The following is a 19,359-nucleotide window of genomic DNA, read 5'->3' on the forward strand; positions in this document are numbered from 1 at the left end:
AGAAGACTCTGAAAAGACGTGTATGCTTCAGAAACTGGACCACATGGCGACTAAAATATATGATCGGGTACGTATGCACATAAAGGAAATAGTTACATACAAAGGGTTCAAATAGAGTAAGGGTATTCACAAGGCAAGCAGGCGGGTTAGAATCGTAAACAATTATAAACAATCCGTAACAAAATATAAAAATCCATGCGACGAGTAAGTATTAAAGTTTAGAGCTGGGCGTAATGTCTTTTCTGCGCTGTTGTCGAGCTGAAACGTCTACGCTATCTTCCAAGTCAGAGCTTGCGGCGCTCTCAAATAGTTTACGGCCAACCAAGTCGGTCATGATCAGAACGCGAGAGGAGACCGTTGCGCCATCTCGACGATTTTTCCTGCTCGAGATTAGTATAATAAACTTGAAAAAAACAGGGATAAGAGCATGACTCACCCCTCGCGCCTAGACTGAGCAATCAACTCGGTGAAGTCCCAAAGGCGTCCACGAGGCAACAGCTTGCCGGTGGACGGGTCCCGTTCTGGTGTCCATTCGGGTGCAAGCTTCACCACAGGTGCAGCGCGTGATTCTTTGCTCTTGCGAACGAGGATGATGCCTTCTTCCGCGAAGCGTTGGTATGAGTTTTTGAGGGTCTCCTTGTTGACGGCTTCGAAATAGGACAAGTCGCCTTGATGGTACAACGTTTTGCCAAGCTGCCCTCATGGTTAGGCTTATAGCTATTTGGATAAATTTCAGGAATAGACCTACCAGCTGAGCACTATCCTGCGCCTTCTTCAAGTCGATCCAGATATCCTTCTGTTCATTGACTGGAGGGGTGAGTCCAAGCAGAGACACCGAGCCGAGCCATGAAGCCTCGATGAATGGCCAGATCAAGAAACAGTAGAAGTCATAGTTCTCTCTTCCACACTGCCGTTCCGCATCGCTTAGCTCAACGGACAGAGGTGTGCCGGAGGAATCCCTAGAGACGGTGATAACATCATCTTTCTCGAGTCCCTGGAGAGTTTTCTCTAAATTGGTAGTCAACCCCTCCGGAGGGAAGATGAACTCGCCACGGAAAAGCTGGAAGGTGTTAGTGATTTCGCCAGGGAAGGGAAAGTGGTATCATACCTGCGAAAGAAAAGAAACTTGGTTTAAGAGATCCGTATATGAAATTCGTTGATGAGATGGGCCACCACCCCGTTTGACCTTCGTGTACATAGCTGCCGAGACCAGCGCTTCCGTAATGAATAGATGAATGGTCATGTTGCGATAGAAAGACAGCTGGAAGCGATCCACAGCGTAGTATGTCGGCTCAGCAAGACCGCTTACTACCCCCACGAGTTTCGACCCGAGGACCTCAAGGGCACGATCAACGACCACCTCAGTCGGATATCTATAAAAGTGTGCAACCCGGCCACCCTTCATGCGCACACGCTCACAAAGCCACTCAACCCGACGCACCAGCTCCGCTTTGCCGACGCCGCGCCCGCGAAGCGTTAACAGCACGGTACCAACCAAAGCTGTAGGCATCATCACAGAGACATCATTGATCTCCGAAAGAACTCTATAACCCAATGTCCTTAGGATTCGACCTCTTTCTTCGTAATTCAATTTCCTGCCACTATTTACGCCAATCTGGTCTGGTAATCGGGACAATTGCTGAGTGACAAATTCCCTCAGACTCCAAGGTTCGTGAAACCGAACATCTACTCGTCCGAGCTTCAGGGATAATACAGAAGAAGACGAAAGGAAATCCGCAAGGTTCTCTTTGCGCTTCGGCTGACCAAGAAGCTCGCTAATGTAGGATCTATAGACAATGTCAGCAAGTGTGTACGTCTGTGGAGGGGTTTCTTTTTTCGTACTCAGTCTCAATAACTTTATCGTATTGTGTGCTAACGGGGCAGATGATTGTGTCCTCCACACGGCCGGATAGCACACTGTCTAATATGAAGCTCAGAATTCCGAATTTGGGAGACAACAATTTTCCCGTTCTAGACCGCCCCCCTTCGATAAAACATTCGAAGTTGAACCCTTGTTGCAACATTGTATCAATGTAAGCCTGGACGACGGTATGATACAACGGATCATTTCCAAAGCTCCTCCTAATCCACATGGCCCCTACAGTCGTTAGCATGAATATGAGACAGGGTATAGAATTATATCATACCAGCATGCTGCAAGAAAGGCCCCAGTAACGGGATGTTCAGATTGTCGCCTGCCACGACGACAGGTAAACCAATCCCTAAGCGGTAGCAGATAAGTTGGAGAGAAACATAGTCAACATGCGACTTGTGACACGGCAAAAAGACAATAGACTGCTTCTTTTTGGCCGCTTCTGCTGCAACGGACCTTAAGCGCAGAACTTCTTCACTCGATACGTGAATTCCTGCGACCATTAGAGATAACCTCTCACAGAAAGCTCAAACACAGGCCTACCTTGGTGATAAGCACGCGTGAGAAGCTGAGTGCAGAGATAATATGCGCCGCGGATAAACCGCCGGCTCTCCATCTTGCAAATCATATTGTCCAGCATAGAGTCAACCACCTCCTTTAGGTTACTCTCGATCTCATTCCGCCGATGGGCCTTCTTCTTCGGCAAAGGACCCGGCTTCACATCTAAGAGGCCCTCCTTCTCTTCTACCGATAGTCGGGCTTCGGCCAGTTCCTTGACCTTGCTGCGTAAGAGAGAGCTTGCGAGGATGTTCGTCTTCATCCGATCCGAAAATCCGGAGTAAAATATAGGCTGCCCGATCACATCGTCGTATGCGCGCCAGCCAGTACCTGACATATAGAGGCTCACTTCTCGTAGAAAATCGAACGGGTTCTCCCGAAAGCGTGCCATATGATGGACAAGATTCCGCTCGGTAATTCCGTCATCTTGAGGTTCTGGCCCTCCAGTGAATCCACTGGGATGGATGGTGACTTTATCTCCAACAATTTCCAAGTCTGGGGGCGATTGATCCACGGGACCCTTCTCGGATGGCATCTTGGGTAGAGGAGAGAGCGGAGAAGTAGCTATACAGGTACGAGCGGGAACGAAGCTAATCAGGGAGAATGACAGGAGGTCCGGCTGCCATGGACTTCAGAAGCACGGGAGACACAGCGGTCATAACATGAATGGTCGCCCGGAGTATAGGGAAGAAGGTTTCATAGCAACGTGAGCGGTAGAATATTGTTGTGATTCAGTTCCCAACAAAAGGGCCTGATCATCCCCCGGTATTTCCCCAGAGTCACTACCTCGGATAGAGTCACGTGAGATAGCACGGTCCTTGCAGCGTACGGACCAGTAATAAATTACACAGAGTACATGCAACCATGGCGCCAGAGCTGTACGTAAGAGAAAAAGCAGGTTGATGGGGCCGTCTAACCGAAACGGGCGCCGAGCGTTAGGCCCGAAGTGGGCAAGTTTAGAGCTCCTCTTCCCGAGTCCCGCGAAGGATGATTTCCACGCAGAAGCCGAGAGCACGACGATCGACCATCACCTTCTGCAATCAGAGAGCATGTGCGCCCGTCTTAGTGGGCTGATGCATCCTGTCGCGCAAGTTTCTAGCTCATAGAGTTCGGTGTAACGGCCAATGTCACTTTGGCAATTCAGCGTCTGAGCCCGTTGTTGCTCCACAGTGGGACAGAGGAAGCACACTGACTGCTACATGGAAATCTGCGAGCCTGCCACCTCATAAATAAATTTCCAACATGTTTCGGTGGGCGCGGGCATTCTCAAGTAAGACTACAAGAGACTTCTGAATTTAGACTGTGTTCAAGCCCATATTTCTCTAACAACAATTTCTATTGCAGCTGCGTCGTCTTTTTTCAACAACGCCTCAATGGCTTCCCCATCCCTCCGCCAGTACTCCTTCCAAGTCTTCCGCGATGTCCCTCCGCTCCGCCAAATGCGCCGGCAGCTAGTGCTGGACAAGAAGACGGTAGGGTTTGTTCCTACCATGGGGGCTCTTCACGAGGGCCATCTCTCGCTGATCCGACAAGCGGCGGCCGAAAACACCGATGTCTTTGTTAGCATCTTCGTCAACCCGACCCAATTCGGTGTCAATGAGGATCTTTCAAGCTATCCCCGAACTTGGGATAGTGATGTGGCTAAATTAGAGCAACTGAACGATGAGTTTGCCCGTCTTGGTAATGCCACTGGTCGCATCACGGCTATTCTTGCCCCTACGTCGAAGGTTATGTACCCTACATTACCCCCTTCATCGGAAGTTGATGGGGATGGGTCTTTTGTTACCATAACCCCTATCTCAAAGAGGCTGGAGGGTGCATCCCGTCCGGTCTTCTTCCGAGGGGTTGCGACTGTCTGCATGAAGCTCTTCAACATCGTTCAAGCCGACCGTGCGTACTTCGGACAGAAAGACGTCCAGCAAACCGTGGTCATCAAGCGCATGGTGCAAGACTTCCATGTGGATACTGAGATCAAGATTGGCGACACGGTTCGCGAGCATGACGGGTTGGCGATGAGTTCGAGAAATGTGTACTTGGGAGATCGGAGACGTACTGTTGGCCTCGTCCTCTACAAGGCCCTGAAGAGTGCTGAAAACGCATACAACTCCGGCAAACTGGCGCGAAGTGACATTCTCGGTGCCGCTAATAGTGTGACATCCCAAGTCTTGTCCGAACAACAGGCTTTGTCGCCGTCTGAAAGGGTCCTTTATGAAGTCGACTACATATCCTTGGCCGACCCTGACACATTGGATGAGGTGGAGTCAATTGACCCCGCCAAGGGAGCCATCATAAGCGGTGCCGTCAAGATGACCCCTCTTGAAGAAACTAAGCCCGGCGAAGACTGTGGCCTAGGTGATGGACAGGTTGCTGTGAGACTTATCGACAACCTGATCTTCAAGCCTCGAGCTTGAACCTTCTGCTCTTGAGGGGTTAAAATATACCAAATAGATAGATCATCTTCAAAAGAGCGTTTATACAACCAGGCGTACCCTGACAATGGCCAATGTACATATATGACACGTCTGGATAACCTTTTGCATCGATCCAGTTGTTCCAATACAAAATACTGAGTGCAGTGTATGCTAACAGTTATCAATCGAATACCTCACACCCACATTCACTGCATAAAGCAACCGCCGATCCTCCGTAGCAACCTCCCTTCCCCCATCACCCAAAAAGGAAAATAGGGCACATAGAGAGGGCTCGGAAGCAAAACGGGCCGAGAAAATTTCCCTCCGCGGCGGGACCCATCGAAAAAAAGCAGCAGGCCTAGCTTCACCCAGCAACCAAGAAAACCTCATATAAACACGCAAACAAAACCAGAAGTTCGTCATTACATCCAAAATGGCGGACGACGGTTTACTCCTCAATTTCGCCATCAGCGACACCAACATAATCAAACCCGAAGCCAAGCTCAAAGGCGGAACCTGGCGCGACCGCCTAAGCGCAAAGAAAATCGCCCAACACCGCACCAACAACCCCCGGAAACCCGGCGAGGAGAGACCATCCTCGAACAAAGGTCCTCTGAACCCAAATCGCATTCAGGTATCCTCATCTCGGCCATCGAAGAGACAGAAAACAGATGCCGATGGAGACCATGAGAAACCACAACATAAGAACCAGCAACACCCGCGACAGTTCGTCTCGTCCCTTTTCTCGAAGAACCCTACGCCCCGGAATGCGGAGGAGGTGCCTGAGGAAGAGCCGACTGAGGATGCGAAGCCGACGAATGCGCCACTGATTGATGGACTGGATACGTTTACGAATCTGGGGCTGTCGCCGAGTTTGGCGGCGCATTTGTTGACGAAGTTGGAGTTGAAGGCGCCGACGGGGATTCAGAAGGCGTCTATATCACAGTTGTTGAAGGAGGACAGTGATGCGTTTATCCAGGCGGAGACAGGTTCCGGAAAGACATTGGCTTATTTGCTTCCGCTTGTGCAGCGGATTATGACGGTTTCGAATCCGAAGAATATGAGCACGGATTCGAGCGGTGAGCCGATCGTTCATCGTGATAGTGGGTTGTTTGCTATCGTCCTGGCTCCGACGCGTGAGTTGTGTAAGCAGATTTCGGTTGTTTTGGAGAGTTTGCTTCGATGCGCACATTGGATCGTGGCCGGTACGGTTATTGGTGGTGAAAAGAAGAAGTCTGAGAAGGCGAGACTAAGGAAGGGACTAAATATTCTGGTGGCTACACCAGGTCGACTTGCTGACCATCTTGAGAATACACAAGCGCTGGACGTGAGTAATGTGAGATGGTTGGTGCTCGACGAGGGTGATCGGTTGATGGAGCTCGGTTTCGAGAAAGAACTGCAGGGGATCATTCAGAAGCTTGATGCCAGGCAACGACCTAGCCGCATTCCCGGTATTCCTACAAAGCGGACTACGATTCTTTGTTCCGCTACATTGAAGATGAATGTACAGAAGCTGGGAGAGATCAGTTTGAAAGACGCCGTTCATATCAAGGCAGACCCCGCCGACGAGGATGGAGAAACCAAGAAGAAGGACGACGATGGCTTCAGGGTGCCAGCTCAGCTTAAACAATCTTATGCCCTTGTACCAGCTAAGCTCAGACTGGTTGCTCTTACTGCCTACTTGAAACGAACATTTATGCGGAAAGGCTCCGTCATGAAGGCTATCGTATTCGTCTCTTGTGCGGACTCGGTCGATTTTCATTTCGAGGTGTTCTCAAGAAAGAAGCAGTATAGAGACGAAAGCGAGGAGGAAAACGAAGACAAGGAAGACGAGGATGAAGATAATGTGAAAACGAAATCTGAAGCATCGCCACACGGCACAATCGCCCCTGCTGTTGCCTTCTCTAACCCTTCGAACCCGGTTAAATTGCATAAGCTCCACGGATCTCTCCCCCAACACGTCCGAACAGCCACCCTTAATGCCTTCTCTCGCGAACGCGAGCCATCCGTACTAGTCTGCACCGACGTTGCATCTCGAGGATTGGACTTGCCAAATGTCGACTTGGTCATCGAATACGACCCAGCTTTCAGCGCGGACGACCACACCCATCGAATCGGACGTACTGCCCGTCTTGGACGCGATGGCCGAGCATTGATCTTCCTGATGCCCGGCTGCGAAGAGAACTACGTGGAGGTTCTGAAGCGGGGATACCGAGACGGCGGAAAGGCACTCACGCGCACGACTGCGGAGGACATATTGAAGCGCGGGTTCGGCGGGAACATCACATCCGAGACCAAGAACTGGGAAGAGAAAGCGACCGACTGGCAGATGGACCTCGAACGATGGGCAGTAGACAACCCGGAGTACCTCGAGATGGCCCGACGAGCCTATCAATCCCACATCCGCGCCTATGCCACGCACATCGCCAGCGAGCGAAGCATGTTCAACATCAAGGAACTGCACCTCGGACATCTTGCCAAGAGTTTCGCCCTGCGTGACCGCCCCAGCAAGATCAACGTCCCCGGCCTGCGCCCCGGAGACAAGGATGCAAAGAAGGACTACAAGGCCGAGAGGAAGACCGTTGGAAAGAAGAGAAAGGCAGGCGGCCGAGACGACGACGATTTCCCATCGTCCAACGACGCAACATCGGCGGCCCAAAAGATGCGAGCCAAGCTGAAGGAGCACATGGCTGGCGCCAGCGAATTCAACCTTGCCTAGTGTATTTGTATATAGCAATTGATGCCCTCAGTAGATATCCCACAATGAGATCTTTCCATCTTTTGAACCCGCCGCCAACCAATGCGTCTTCTGGACCTTCTGATTCCGCTGACGCTGCACCGTAGCAAGCGAGAACTCTCCATCACCCTTCGTAGTAGTAGCAGTACCACCCGAAACATCAAAACCCACCACATCCGCAAAAGCAACCGCATAACAGCCCTCCTTATGCCACTTCAAAACCGCCAACTCCCTCATCGTCTTACAAGAATACACGCGAATCCTCGAATCCCAGCCCGCAGTCGCAAACACCCTCCCATCAGACCGAATTCTCAACCCCTGCTGCCCGGAATGCTTCGTATCCACCGTCTTCAGCGTAGTCGTCTCCCCAAACCCCGGAACAGGATGCCTGACCAACAACGCATCCGCCGACGACGAAACAAAATACCCCCCAGCGGGAAAAACATCAATCGACAAGGCGGGCTGGGAATGCGGCCGCGCGACATAAACCTTCTCCCATTTCCAGGAAATTGCATTTCCCGAAAAATCCTGCGCCCCTCGCCGCGCAAAAACCATCACCTGGCCGTCTTCGTAGGCGGCCGCGACGTGGAGTTCCCGGCTAGATGAGTAGAAGAGGGCCACGGCCATGACCATCCCCGTTTGCGCGGCTGTGCCGGCTGGGATGGTGCAGAGGCGTCTTTCGCGCGGCAGGTGGAAGAGGTCGATTGCGCCTGAGTCGAGGGCGTTGGGGACGGCGAAGAGCGAAGCGCGCCCGGGTGGCTGGGCGTCTGACGCATCTGGGGCTGTCTGATTGTCGAGGAAGAGCATGGAGAAGGCGCAGAAATTCAGAGCATTAACGGGCAGCGAGTGGACGAGCCACGGTTGGGTTGCTTGGGACTGCTGCTGCTCGCGCATGTCCACGGGGAGGGTCTTCTGGAGGAGATCCTCGTCTTGGGCGCGGAAGCGCCACACGCATAATTTGTGGTCTCGGCCATGGCTGGGGCGTTTGTTAGTTACTTTCTATTGGGAGTTGGGGGAGGGGAAATTCGTACGTATATACTTCTGTCACGATTTCGTTGCTGAAACTGAAGCCTTTCACTTCTAGGATGGCGCCTTCGTGCGCTTTCCAGACGGCGACGGGGCGCTTGAACACTAGGTCCCAGACGATTACCCAGCCATCGGCGTCGCCGGAGATGAGCCGCAGGTTTTGGTGGAAAATATGCAGGGCGTGGATTGGGGAGGCATGGCCGCGGAGAATGTAAGTTGGACTTGCTGGTGGTTGCAGCTGAGTGGGGGCGCTCATTTGGTTACTTGGGGGTTGGGATAAGATTGTGTATCAACTATTATGGGTGGATCTTGGGTATATCTCCTGTAGTGGTTATATGTCCTCTTATATTCGGTTTGATGGAAGTAGTTGAAGGTGATGGAAAGATATGTGGATATGGCTGGCAAAAGTCTTGGCATTGCTGATACGCAGTAGAAAAATATTTACTCCTCATCGATCTTGAGGTACAATGATGCAAGCACGAAATATTATTTAGAGAGTTTGTGAATAGTTCTTGCTTTAAACAGTTGCATTTTTTATAACCAAAGAACCGAAAGGCTTTCTATATAACCTGTACCACTAATACCACGTTATATGGATAAGATGTCTAACCCAATAGCGAAAGAGAAAAGCAACATCATGAAGGTATCATAAGAATAACGCCGGCAAAGGGTATCGCACAAATGATGAACAAGTCCCACAGAACGCCGCCATACCGTTACAAATAACATCTATAAGCTCCCGCATTGGTAATCACTGATTTGATGCGGCGCAACGTAATGATCTTGATACGGGTGATTATCCATGGAGAAATCCGCAAACGCCATGATAGGGTTGACAACCCCCGGCGGCATCTTAAGGAGAGTCGAAGTAGGGTCGATGTCGAAGGTGTGGTCGCTAAGCAAAGGCAGTGCATTTGGATCTGCCGGAACTGGTTGATGTTGCTGGGCTGGATTCCAGCCCCATGCTTGTTGAAGCCCCTCTTTGACTTGTTCAGACCTCCATCCGGTCTCTTTGGTGATGTCGTCAATGATCCTGAAGACCTCTTCCTGAGCCTCCTTGGCGGCGAGACATTCGGCAGCCACGGCCAAAAAACGAATGGACAGGCTAGCGACTCCTCTGATTGCAACTGTTAGAACCAACAACGACGTATCTAGAACATACACTGCTTACTTGTCTTTCACATTTGCAACAATCCCGCATATGTCATGCGCATGGCTTTGCTGCACGCTTTGCATCTCAGGGCTGAACTCATTTTCAAAGGGATGCGTTTTTGTGAGGAGAATTCGAGTCGTATGATAGAACAGCCGAGCTATAATTGAAGCTCGTTTGATAAGCCTGACGACGGTTAGCTAGGGTAGTTGATTGTCAAGGCTCACAATGTACCCACCATATCTTTGGAAATGCGGATTTCGAGTTGGTCTGCCACGACGGCAGAAACGCAAGAGGCATCATGGAGCGAGGCACGGCCTTCGCCCATTTATCACACCAGTCATTGTATATAGTCCATTCCTGACAGCGATGGTTGATCTCCAGGTCGTTGGTCGAACGATCCAAGGGCTGGAGTTGAGACATGGACGACCGAAGATTCACGACTTTGGCACAAATATAGACCATGCGGTGGGTCCACAGTTCCTCGTTGCCTGCAACGCTGGGGTGGGCTTGTTCGAAGTCCATATTTACACCCCATGTGTCGGGATCCCAAGCCAACGCCCAATTGAAATGCAAACAACTGAGCAGTTCCATACTAACATTCAGCCAGAAACAGGCCCCCCCGAGACCTTGAGTCCTCGCGTCCCAGTGACACTCCTTAATGAGGGCTCGCGCACCAGCGATGTGGTTCATACCATGGATCGATGGGAAAGATTTTGAACACATTAGCTCGTAGACATTGAGGACGACAGCTGTTGTCGCACATAAGGCAGAGTCTCGGTCTGGGTCATGTAGCGCGCTAAGGAGATCCCTAGAAGCCGCATCATGGAAATATGAGGCTTTTTCTTCTCCGTAGGAAGGGTTCTTGAGGTATACATGACGGGCACCACATGCCATGAACGCCCTCAAGAGCATCGGTTCTCCTAGCGCATGGAACGGCAAGATATGCGTGAACTGATCATGTCAGGAACGACAACATGTTCTTAAGGACCGTGAAACTCACATGTTTTACATCGTTCATCGAGTCCATCCATTGACCAACTTCTTCTACAAAGACTTGCATCAGGAAGACATCGTCGGGGTCCTGAAGACATGCGTAGTTATTGGACTTTACATCCCCCTTTCCAGCCGAGTTGAAAGGCGCATACGAAGCGCTTTGATCTAGAAGAGGCTGATATGGGGGATGCGGATGGTTACCAAACGTAGCATTTATACTGGCCGGTTGAGCCCCAGGACCCGCTCCAAACGAGGGAGCGGCATGCGGATTATACGCAGACGGCAGAGGGCTCGTGAGATTGCCCGCCTTCAAAGGAGGGTCCGCTACTGGCGGGGGATATCTCTCAAATCCCCCAACATACTCCGAAGCTATATGTCTAGACTCGTCACGGAACGTCACCCGGGATCCCGGAGGGCGTGGAATATAGTGAGGCGGCGCTACCGTTTGGGTATCGATGAAATTGAGACGAACTCCACGTCTGCATATCCGGCCTGATTTCCGGCAATTCTGGCACTGATGCAAAGCTTCGTCACACTTTAAATGGCGCTCTCGGCAAGTGAGGCAGCCGGTTCGGACACGCCTGGGCTTCCGTGCGGTGTCCTTTCGTCGGCCGGTATCGCTGCCTGGTGTCCGTGCGACGCTCATTGTGGTGCTGTTCGGGGTTAGGACTCCTTCACCAAATGGGCTTTCTCGAGCATTGTCATCCGTGGCTAGCTTGTCCGGGGTTGGAATGTCTACTTCCAGGCCCGGCGTATCTGCGGTTTGGTCGGTCGCTGCCACCTCTACGGAGACATCCAAATCGGGTGACAGCAAGGCATTGCCCTTGATCGTAGAAACCGAAGCCATATCAACGCTCGATGTAGCACCCCAGACGCTTCTTGAGCCACTTTATATCCAGCGCCCAAGATTGTTACGTAAAGCCTCACGATCAGCCGCAACGACCAGGCCCCCAGCGCATTGTGACTACCTGTAAGATTCCCGCTTGCGTAGAGATACTGACTGTCGTTTCTGTCGGAGTTACGGATGGCGGCGACGATTGATAATGAAAGCAAGTACTACAATCGAGCGGGGAAAGGTAAAAAAGAGGATCTTCTTGTATTAATCGGGCCATGAAAAAGCGACGGATATTCTTCGGCACCTGGAGGGAAACAGGTTCTTGTCAGTCTAGCCCAGTCAATGATGAGCCCCGTAGCGAGCTACAGGTTGTACCCCATTTTCAAAACGCAGCGCGGAAAAAAGCGGCAGCAGTCCATACCCTTACCAAGGCCAATCAATATGCACCGAACCCACAGAGCGATTGGTTGATGAGAGAGAGTGTGTGAAACTGAACGACCCCGAAGATTTGCGGGGAGATAACCAACATGCCTCTAGACCAGAACGGGACTAGCGCATCCTTCACCGGACTTTATCAAATCACCTCTGTAAGGCCGACAACGTGATTGTTCATCTGTCTGCTCTATATCCAATACATGTATTTCATTCTCGTGACTTTCTACAGTTTGGTTCCCATATTAACATGTACAGCCTTCACTTGGCTATACGCCTCAAGTCCAGCTTCGCCTAATTCGCGCCCGATTCCACTCTGCTTCACTCCTCCGAACGGTACCCGAGGATCGCAGTCCTGGCTGCTGTTGATCCAAACCATACCAGACTCGATCTCAGCTGCAACCCGGTGGGCACGCTCAAGGTCCTTGGTGAAGACCGCCGCACCAAGGCCATAAGTGGTATCATTTGCACGCCGGATGGCTTCTTCCTCCGTCTCAAATGGCACAATGACAACTACGGGTCCAAAGATCTCCTCCCGATAGATCCGCATCGAGTCCGTAACATTCGTGAAAACCGTCGGGCGAACATAGTATCCCGACTCGCCGTTGCTGTTGGGTGGGTGAGGGCCTCCTCCAGAAGCCACCGTCGCGCCCTCCGAGATGCCCACTTGAATGTACTCGAGCACCCTATCGTATTGAGCGCGGGTCACCTGGGGCCCTTGGAAGGTGCTCTCATCCCACTGGTCTCCGATCTTAGATGTGGTCTGAATCTCGCTCTTGAACTGCTCAACAAAGGCATCGTAAATGTCCTTCTGGACCAAGATCCGCGACGTGGCAGTGCAGATCTGGCCCTGGTTGGACATGATACCGAAATGGGACCATTTCACGGCCTGCTCCATATCGGTATCGTTGAACACGATCAGGGGCGACTTTCCTCCCGTCTCCAGAGTAATATTCTTCAGGCTGCCCGCAGCCATCTTCATAATCTCGCGCGCGGTAGCAGTGGAGCCCGTGAACGCCACCTTATCGACCAAGGGGTGCTGCACCAACGCGGCACCAGCCTCCCGACCGTATCCATTGATGATATTAACAACACCCTTCGGGAAGCCCGCTTCCTTGATCAAGGAGCCCAGAACGAGGATGCTCAAGGGCGTCTGCTCCGCAGCCTTGATCACAACCGTATTGCCACAAGCCAGGGCAGGCCCCAGCTTCCAGGCGGCCATAGACAGCGGGTAGTTCCACGGGATGATCTGGCCCACCACACCGATGGGCTGTCTGATTGTGTAGGCGAACTTCTGGGGGGTTGTGTTGATGGTCTGACCGAACGTCTTATCGGCCCAGCCACTGTAGTACCGGAAGGTGGTAATGGCTTCCACCAGGTCCTCGCTCAGGGCAACATGGTATGGTTTTCCTGGGTCATCAATCAGTATACACATATACAATTGGGGACCAGAGTAAGATTCCGCTCACCGTTATCCCACGCGTCAATCGTAGCGAAAAGCTCCTTATTCTGCTCGATCAAGTCGGCCAACCGACCCATTAGCATTCCTCGGTCTGTGGCGGGGAGGAGCTTCCATGAATCATGCTTCAAGGCCGCTTTGGCGGCATTGACTGCTTTGTCGACGTCCTCGGCACCGGCCGCGTAGACAGAAGCGATTTCACGGGTGGTTCTGGCATGGGCGTTAGTCTTAAAGATAATTAATTTCCAATAAAGGTCTGGTAAATAGCATACGCAGGATCAATAGAAGCAATCGTCTGCCCAGATGTAGACTTCACAAATTCATTGTCGATAAACAACCCTGTGGGCTGTTTATACCGGCGACCATTTGGCGCTGTGATATCAAGGAAGAGATCGAGATCCGACATGGCGGGGTATGACTCGCTTCAAGAAATGAAATATCCCAAAGTAACAGAGTCGGGTATAATAAAGTCGGCAGTATGAAAAAAGAAAAACAAAAGTTGAAGAAGAATATCAGAGAACCATCCAGCTATGTACGTCTAGAGGCCATGAGCTTTATCTACACGAAAAAGACAAGCAAAGCAAAGCTACCCCACTAACCACAGCTTTCAAACCAACAACCAATGTCCACTGAATCGACCCAGAAATTGCCCCTCCGCGGGGTTCTCTCGGGTGCACATACCGTATGCACGCAAGTGATTTGAGGGGCGCTATTTAGCGCATTCTGAGTCCAGCCTTATCGGAGTTCATCGCGAGACTTAGGGTTGCATGTCTGCTGCCCGAAACAGGCAGGTCGTTCCGAAACCGATACTCATTCCGAGTTTCAACTTCGACCCTTTATTGATAGTATTATGTATTGAATTATTAATCTTCATTGTGGATCATCATGCACAGGGAGACTATACCCCGGATCCATAGATCCAGCCGTCGGAATGACAACTTACTTCAGAATCATATCCAACAACTACATCCACCCAAGGAAGGCTTTTCCGGCACACTCGTAGATATAATAAACCATGCCACCAACCAGAAACATAACGTACAGCCAATTCAAGATATTCATATCCACACTACATTCTAGTACTACCCATCCAACCACCTAACCAGCAAAGATGAGCAACCAAGAACTCACGGGCGTCATGGTCGCCCTGATCACCCCCTTCACCGACGACGGCAGCAAGATCGACGAAGCCCGTCTGAAGTCGCACATCGAGCGACTCCTCCAAGCCGGCGTGCACGGCCTCGTCCCCGGCGGCAGCACGGGCGAATTCACAGTGCTGTCCCTCGCCGAGCGCAAGCAACTCACCGAGCTGTGCGTCAAGTACGCCGCGGGCCGCGTGCCCGTGGTCGCCGGCACAGGCGCCACCTCGACGCAGGAGGCAGTCGAGCTGGCCAAGCACGCCGGGGAAGTCGGCGCGGCAGCAGTGATGGTGGTGCCGCCTTTCTACGACCCGGTCAACTACGAACAGCTCACGGAGATGATGAGCGAGATCCACACCGAGTCGAAGCTGCCCATCATGTACTACAATATCCCGTCCGCGAGCGGGCTGACCTTGACGCCGCAGCAGATCGCGGATCTGTCGAAAGTCGGCGTCAAGTACCTCAAGGATACCTCCGGCAATGCGCCGGCGTACACGGAGCTGGTCTTCGGCTTGTCGGATAAGATCACCGCGTTCAACGGCTGGGATACCCTTACGTTCTATGGTTTGGCGGCTGGAGCGCCGGGCTGTGTCTGGGGTGCCGCGAACGTTATCCCGGAGTTGGCGGTGCAGCTGTGGGAGGCTATTGCTGTGCAGGGTGATTTGAAGCGTGGTCGGGAGCTTTGGGCCAAGGCTTTCCCTGTCTGCAAGTTCCTCGAGTCGCATAACTATGCTGCTGCGGTGAAGACTGGCGTTGAGCTGACTGGTCAGCCCACCGGTGGTCTGCGGAAGCCCTTTGCCCTGTTGGCGGACCAGCACAAGGCTGAGTTGGCGTCGTACATGCAGTCGGCGGGTGTGAAGACTGTTTAAGGGGAGGTTGTTGGGGGGAGGAATATATCAGCATTATTGACTCATGTGAGACGTGACATTCCGGCGTTTTTGTCCTTCAGCTTTCTATCTGTGAATATGTATGACAGGGTATGATAGAATACATGGTTTCTTTTTTTCCCCTTCAGGAAAGCATCGGCCAAAGCTTTTTTTGTCTCAGTATGTCCATCCATGTAGGTAGCGGGCCTCCAGCGCGATTAAAGCGGAAATATCCGTCTTGTTCTTTCCACACGGCAGTCATCACATCCTTCGCGACGGCAAAAGATGCAAAGCCGCATTGCGCTCCTCCCTTTTCGACCCAGCGCAGGAGAGCATCGCGCTTAGATGGTGCCGTGGCTTCGCATCCGGCCATGAACGCCGGCCACGCCGTGCCTGGACCAGGAACTTCATGTTGGGCTAGCGCCGTGTCGAAATCTTTCAGAGCCGCTATGACTTCATCGACGTGCGATTGAAGAATTGACGGGTGAACGTTGCGGATGCGACGGTAGAAGAAGATTACAAGGGCCGTGTTTAATGCCCGGAGCATGTGAGTATGTGGTCGGGCAGGCCCTCCTGCCGAGTCGGTACTGCTTCCCTTACTTCTATCTGAATTAAAAGAGCAAATCATGTTCTCCAGACGGGTGGCGCGTCGTTGTAATGCGTCCCACGCCTCTGAGTTCATGAACCTCTTGGTCCCGCCGGAGGCCACTAGAGTGTCCATGACATTGGCTAACCGGGTTGTTTGTGATACTAAGCTGAGCCATGTCTCCGGTATACCATAGATCTCGCTGTAAAGCGTGTCTGCCCATCGGCGCGAGTCTTCCAAGTGGATGTCGTGAAGGGCTACTTCGCGCTCCTTGGGCGCGTCGATATCCAGGTCGCTGTCCGACTGGCGCGGCTGCAGGAGCAGAAAGTCATCCAATCGTGCGTCCAGTCCGCTTCGGCGGCTGTTGTCTTGCTCCAGGATATCTTCGCGGGGCTGGAAGCAGTGGTTCAGTGCCTCGATAAACGAAGCGGATGGATTGTAGTCGTGAAGGACATAGGTGCTTTCTCCTACAATACGCATCCACGTGTAAATGTGATGCAACACACGCGCTTTCCGAGAGATCTCACGTTTGGATAAACCCCGGAGACGCATGAGGCGCTCGGCATCGATCATATAGCAACGTGCGTCCTTTTGATGTCCGGAAAGAATCTGAAGTACATAGTCAGCCAGGTCTCAAAGTGGCCAGGGGCCAAAGGGAGAGTCTAACTGCAAAGGCTGCCATCGCGGATATGGCCATTAGCTGGTCCTTGTACTTGGCCTTCTTCGGCCCGTTCACCTCGATCTTCAGTGATTGCTGTATATGGTCCTTTGCCTTATGGTACGAATAATGCGTTACTTGCTTCCAGTGCTCGGCCGAGTGCGGCGACTCAATAGTGGCATTAAGGCTTAGATGATGTGCAGAGCACGCAAGAAGAGAGTAAAAGTTGGCCAGCCTAGCGTGATTGAGGTTGTGACCCCCCAGGTATGTAAGATCTCCAAGAGTCAGTACGGCAGTTGGAATATTTAGTATCTTCCATGGGGACTTTTGCCCAACAGGCAATGTCATCATCTGTCCAATTACATTATCCTGGAAGTGCTTTAGTAGGAAAGGGGCATCCGTCAGTATATCGCTTGTGGGGGAGACCAGCTCAATGGGTGTCTGTTGTGGTGTCAGTGGCCTCATTCCCCGTTGCCTTTCGTCTCTTTCAAATGCTGCTAGGTCTTGATCATGTGGCTGATGAGACATATCGTCTAATCCACTCCGATAAATGGAGGAATATAGACCATGAGTGAGTTCACCATGGTTGAAGTCATCGGATAAGATCCCAGAGGTCAGATCAAACCCAAGGCCAAATAGATCGGCCCAGTGAAGGAACTCGTCCGCCCCAAGGAGGGGATCAGTTACGGAAGACAGCAAGGGATCAAGCTCCAATGCTTCATCATAAGGCAGCCTGTTGATAGCCGGGGCCGGGCTTGTCTTCTCCGACTGAGCATTCTGGGGTTTATTGTTCGTGTCGGTATAACCGTCGAACTTAAGAACCCCAAAAGGCCCAACTGCGACATCTCCAGTGGATGAACCTTCTACTTCTTTGGATTTGGTATCGACCTCGGTGAGTAACGCATCCACAGTACCGGAAGCAAGGTCCGCGGCCAACGCCGTGCTCATGGAAGCCCTCGATTTTTCTGAACAGGCAAATCAGCACACGAGCATAATGGGATATGAATGCGGGGTATCTAATTTCACCTGTATAGAGATGGCGTCTCGTGCCATGGCCGCCACTAACAGTTTTGTCTGCACCTCGACTTTCGGAACTCGATTGCCGTTGCTGTTGTGACTGGTGCTTGCCGGACATCCATCGGATCTCCGTGGAATAGCCTTCACAAGAAACGCCGAATGCACGACATGTCAGGCAGGTTGGGCGCATCTGGTCGCATTTCACATGGCGACGGCGGCAGGTCTGGCAGCCTCCCAGCGTATGGGTCCGGCGCGATTTGCTCTTTCTCGAAGGCGGCATTGAAGAAGTATTCAGTAATATTATCTTCAAGCTAATATATTAAGTAATATGGGAGTCACAGAAAGAGAATCAATATAGTTCGAGAGAATCATCAGTAGCCACACGCCCTCGAGACTGACTGCGTTGATAACTGTTCGGAATCGCTTTCCTTTTGTGTTTCCCCGCACTCCAGCAAGCCAGGGAAGACTTGCCACTACGCCACGTGTGGATTGCCCTAACTCACTTCATCTTGGCCAATTAAATCATGCAACGCTTGGGACAAACTGTAAAATCCACCAAAACCCATGGAAGAGATACAACTATAAAGGAGTTGGATTGAAGGCGCTCCATGACTGGACCATTTTAAGAGGGACTTCGTTTCCACAGGAGACTCAGTAATCTCCGCCAGACCTGACACTAGATTGATATATCACGCGGAGTGCACCCAAGGAACGACTAGAATACAAGACCAGGGGGTAGGAGTGCCAAATAACCCATCACAAATTGGACGTATTTCAGTAACCATGAGTGAAGTTCTTGTTGCCATTCATAGGAAGAATAGACTGAAAGTACCACCAGAGATATACGGCATATAGGGCTGGAATCGGATCGATAGGGCATGTCAATCACCCCCTGATCATCAATGGCCTTTGTAGACTGCAGATAGACAATACAAACACAGACCCAGCTTTAATAGACCCCAGTGTTGATCAAGCTGACGAACCAATTAGACACACACGCTTCTGTGGAGGCTATATTGAGATAGGAGAGAAGATGGCTGTGCTGTACGCGATAGCATTGTAGGGAACGCCAGATTTAGTTCATTTCATCAGAAAGCGGGCTGCACTGCCTATCAAGACCTTCGAATAGAGAGCACGTGTTGGCATGCAGAGGTAAGAATTGCCGGCAGGTAATCATGAGAGCAGTATAACTGCGTCAAGCCCACTGTACCTGCATTTCGGGCCGCGATAGACCATGGAAAGGCTCACGCGCCAGACCCACCTCCGAGTAGCTTGGGATCATCACTCGGGGAGAATCCCACTGATGGCAGAAGCTTCGAGGATGTACAAAAGTACGAGTCTGTAGAAGTACCGTTTCCTGTGGTTGGTCGATTGCGTCGGGGACTGCATCCCTCCACCGGCGACGATAGGAAGTTCTGGGGCAAAGCCGAATGCAAACACGGGAAAACAGACGGTAGCAATAAAGGTACTTAGGTAGCCAGAATGGCCAGGAATCATATACTCGTTGATAGGACTTGGGTGCTTCCAATACTGCAAACCAGGCGATTCCCGGTTTGGTCCTCCTCCAAAAACAAGTAGCACGACCATGATGTTAATACTAAGTTGCCAATGATCTT

General features: G+C 51.6%; 9 protein-coding genes across 9 annotated transcripts; 3 read left to right on the plus strand and 6 right to left on the minus strand.

Annotated features, from left to right (window-relative positions):
• Window position 1: 1 nt before the first annotated feature.
• Window positions 2-3,144, minus strand: BDV37DRAFT_254574 (lysophospholipid acyltransferase family protein). The gene is made up of 7 exons (XM_032082651.1): window positions 2,417-3,144; window positions 2,148-2,366; window positions 1,843-2,098; window positions 1,109-1,787; window positions 749-1,060; window positions 437-693; window positions 2-380 (listed from the first exon to the last, which is right to left on the minus strand). Exons 1-7 carry the CDS (start codon window positions 2,964-2,966, stop codon window positions 212-214), a joined length of 2,442 nt encoding a protein of 813 aa, XP_031938870.1. The 5' UTR covers window positions 2,967-3,144; the 3' UTR covers window positions 2-211.
• A 529-nt stretch (window positions 3,145-3,673) lies between these two features.
• Window positions 3,674-4,842, plus strand: BDV37DRAFT_273563 (pantoate--beta-alanine ligase PAN6; the record flags this gene model as incomplete). Its single annotated transcript, XM_032085082.1, has 2 exons — window positions 3,674-3,701; window positions 3,731-4,842. The coding sequence occupies 2 exons, from the start codon at window positions 3,674-3,676 to the stop codon at window positions 4,840-4,842; spliced, it is 1,140 nt and encodes a 379-aa protein (XP_031938871.1).
• Window positions 4,843-5,059: 217 nt separating this feature from the next.
• Window positions 5,060-7,575, plus strand: dbp7 (putative ATP-dependent RNA helicase). Its single transcript, XM_032079443.1, has one exon. The coding sequence runs from the start codon at window positions 5,276-5,278 to the stop codon at window positions 7,559-7,561; it is 2,286 nt and encodes a 761-aa protein (XP_031938872.1). The 5' UTR covers window positions 5,060-5,275; the 3' UTR covers window positions 7,562-7,575.
• A 13-nt stretch (window positions 7,576-7,588) lies between these two features.
• BDV37DRAFT_285575 (WD40 repeat domain-containing protein) lies at window positions 7,589-8,861 on the minus strand (the record flags this gene model as incomplete). Its single annotated transcript, XM_032087760.1, has 2 exons — window positions 7,589-8,555; window positions 8,611-8,861. The coding sequence occupies 2 exons, from the start codon at window positions 8,859-8,861 to the stop codon at window positions 7,589-7,591; spliced, it is 1,218 nt and encodes a 405-aa protein (XP_031938873.1).
• A 256-nt stretch (window positions 8,862-9,117) lies between these two features.
• Window positions 9,118-12,060, minus strand: BDV37DRAFT_254579 (uncharacterized protein). Its single transcript, XM_032082652.1, has 5 exons — window positions 12,008-12,060; window positions 10,759-11,890; window positions 9,994-10,709; window positions 9,777-9,941; window positions 9,118-9,722 (listed from the first exon to the last, which is right to left on the minus strand). Exons 2-5 carry the CDS (start codon window positions 11,596-11,598, stop codon window positions 9,335-9,337), a joined length of 2,109 nt encoding a protein of 702 aa, XP_031938874.1. The 5' UTR covers window positions 11,599-11,890; window positions 12,008-12,060; the 3' UTR covers window positions 9,118-9,334.
• Window positions 12,061-12,170: 110 nt separating this feature from the next.
• On the minus strand, window positions 12,171-14,376 carry BDV37DRAFT_254583 (aldehyde dehydrogenase domain-containing protein). The gene is made up of 3 exons (XM_032082653.1): window positions 13,750-14,376; window positions 13,488-13,687; window positions 12,171-13,428 (listed from the first exon to the last, which is right to left on the minus strand). The coding sequence occupies exons 1-3, from the start codon at window positions 13,881-13,883 to the stop codon at window positions 12,245-12,247; spliced, it is 1,518 nt and encodes a 505-aa protein (XP_031938875.1). The 5' UTR covers window positions 13,884-14,376; the 3' UTR covers window positions 12,171-12,244.
• A 477-nt stretch (window positions 14,377-14,853) lies between these two features.
• BDV37DRAFT_254584 (dihydrodipicolinate synthase family protein) lies at window positions 14,854-15,506 on the plus strand. Its single transcript, XM_032082654.1, has one exon. It carries the CDS (start codon window positions 14,904-14,906, stop codon window positions 15,483-15,485), a length of 582 nt encoding a protein of 193 aa, XP_031938876.1. The 5' UTR covers window positions 14,854-14,903; the 3' UTR covers window positions 15,486-15,506.
• Window positions 15,507-15,557: 51 nt separating this feature from the next.
• Window positions 15,558-18,200, minus strand: BDV37DRAFT_254585 (Zn(II)2Cys6 transcription factor). The gene is made up of 3 exons (XM_032082655.1): window positions 17,753-18,200; window positions 16,736-17,691; window positions 15,558-16,677 (listed from the first exon to the last, which is right to left on the minus strand). The coding sequence occupies exons 1-3, from the start codon at window positions 18,021-18,023 to the stop codon at window positions 15,628-15,630; spliced, it is 2,277 nt and encodes a 758-aa protein (XP_031938877.1). The 5' UTR covers window positions 18,024-18,200; the 3' UTR covers window positions 15,558-15,627.
• Window positions 18,201-19,024: 824 nt separating this feature from the next.
• Window positions 19,025-19,330, minus strand: BDV37DRAFT_285580 (uncharacterized protein; the record flags this gene model as incomplete). Its single annotated transcript, XM_032087761.1, has 1 exon — window positions 19,025-19,330. One exon carries the CDS (start codon window positions 19,328-19,330, stop codon window positions 19,025-19,027), a length of 306 nt encoding a protein of 101 aa, XP_031938878.1.
• Window positions 19,331-19,359: the final 29 nt, after the last annotated feature.

Source organism: Aspergillus pseudonomiae, assembly GCF_009193645.1.
Source record: "Aspergillus pseudonomiae strain CBS 119388 unplaced genomic scaffold BDV37scaffold_62, whole genome shotgun sequence".
NCBI classification, from domain to species: Eukaryota; Fungi; Ascomycota; class Eurotiomycetes; order Eurotiales; family Aspergillaceae; genus Aspergillus; species Aspergillus pseudonomiae.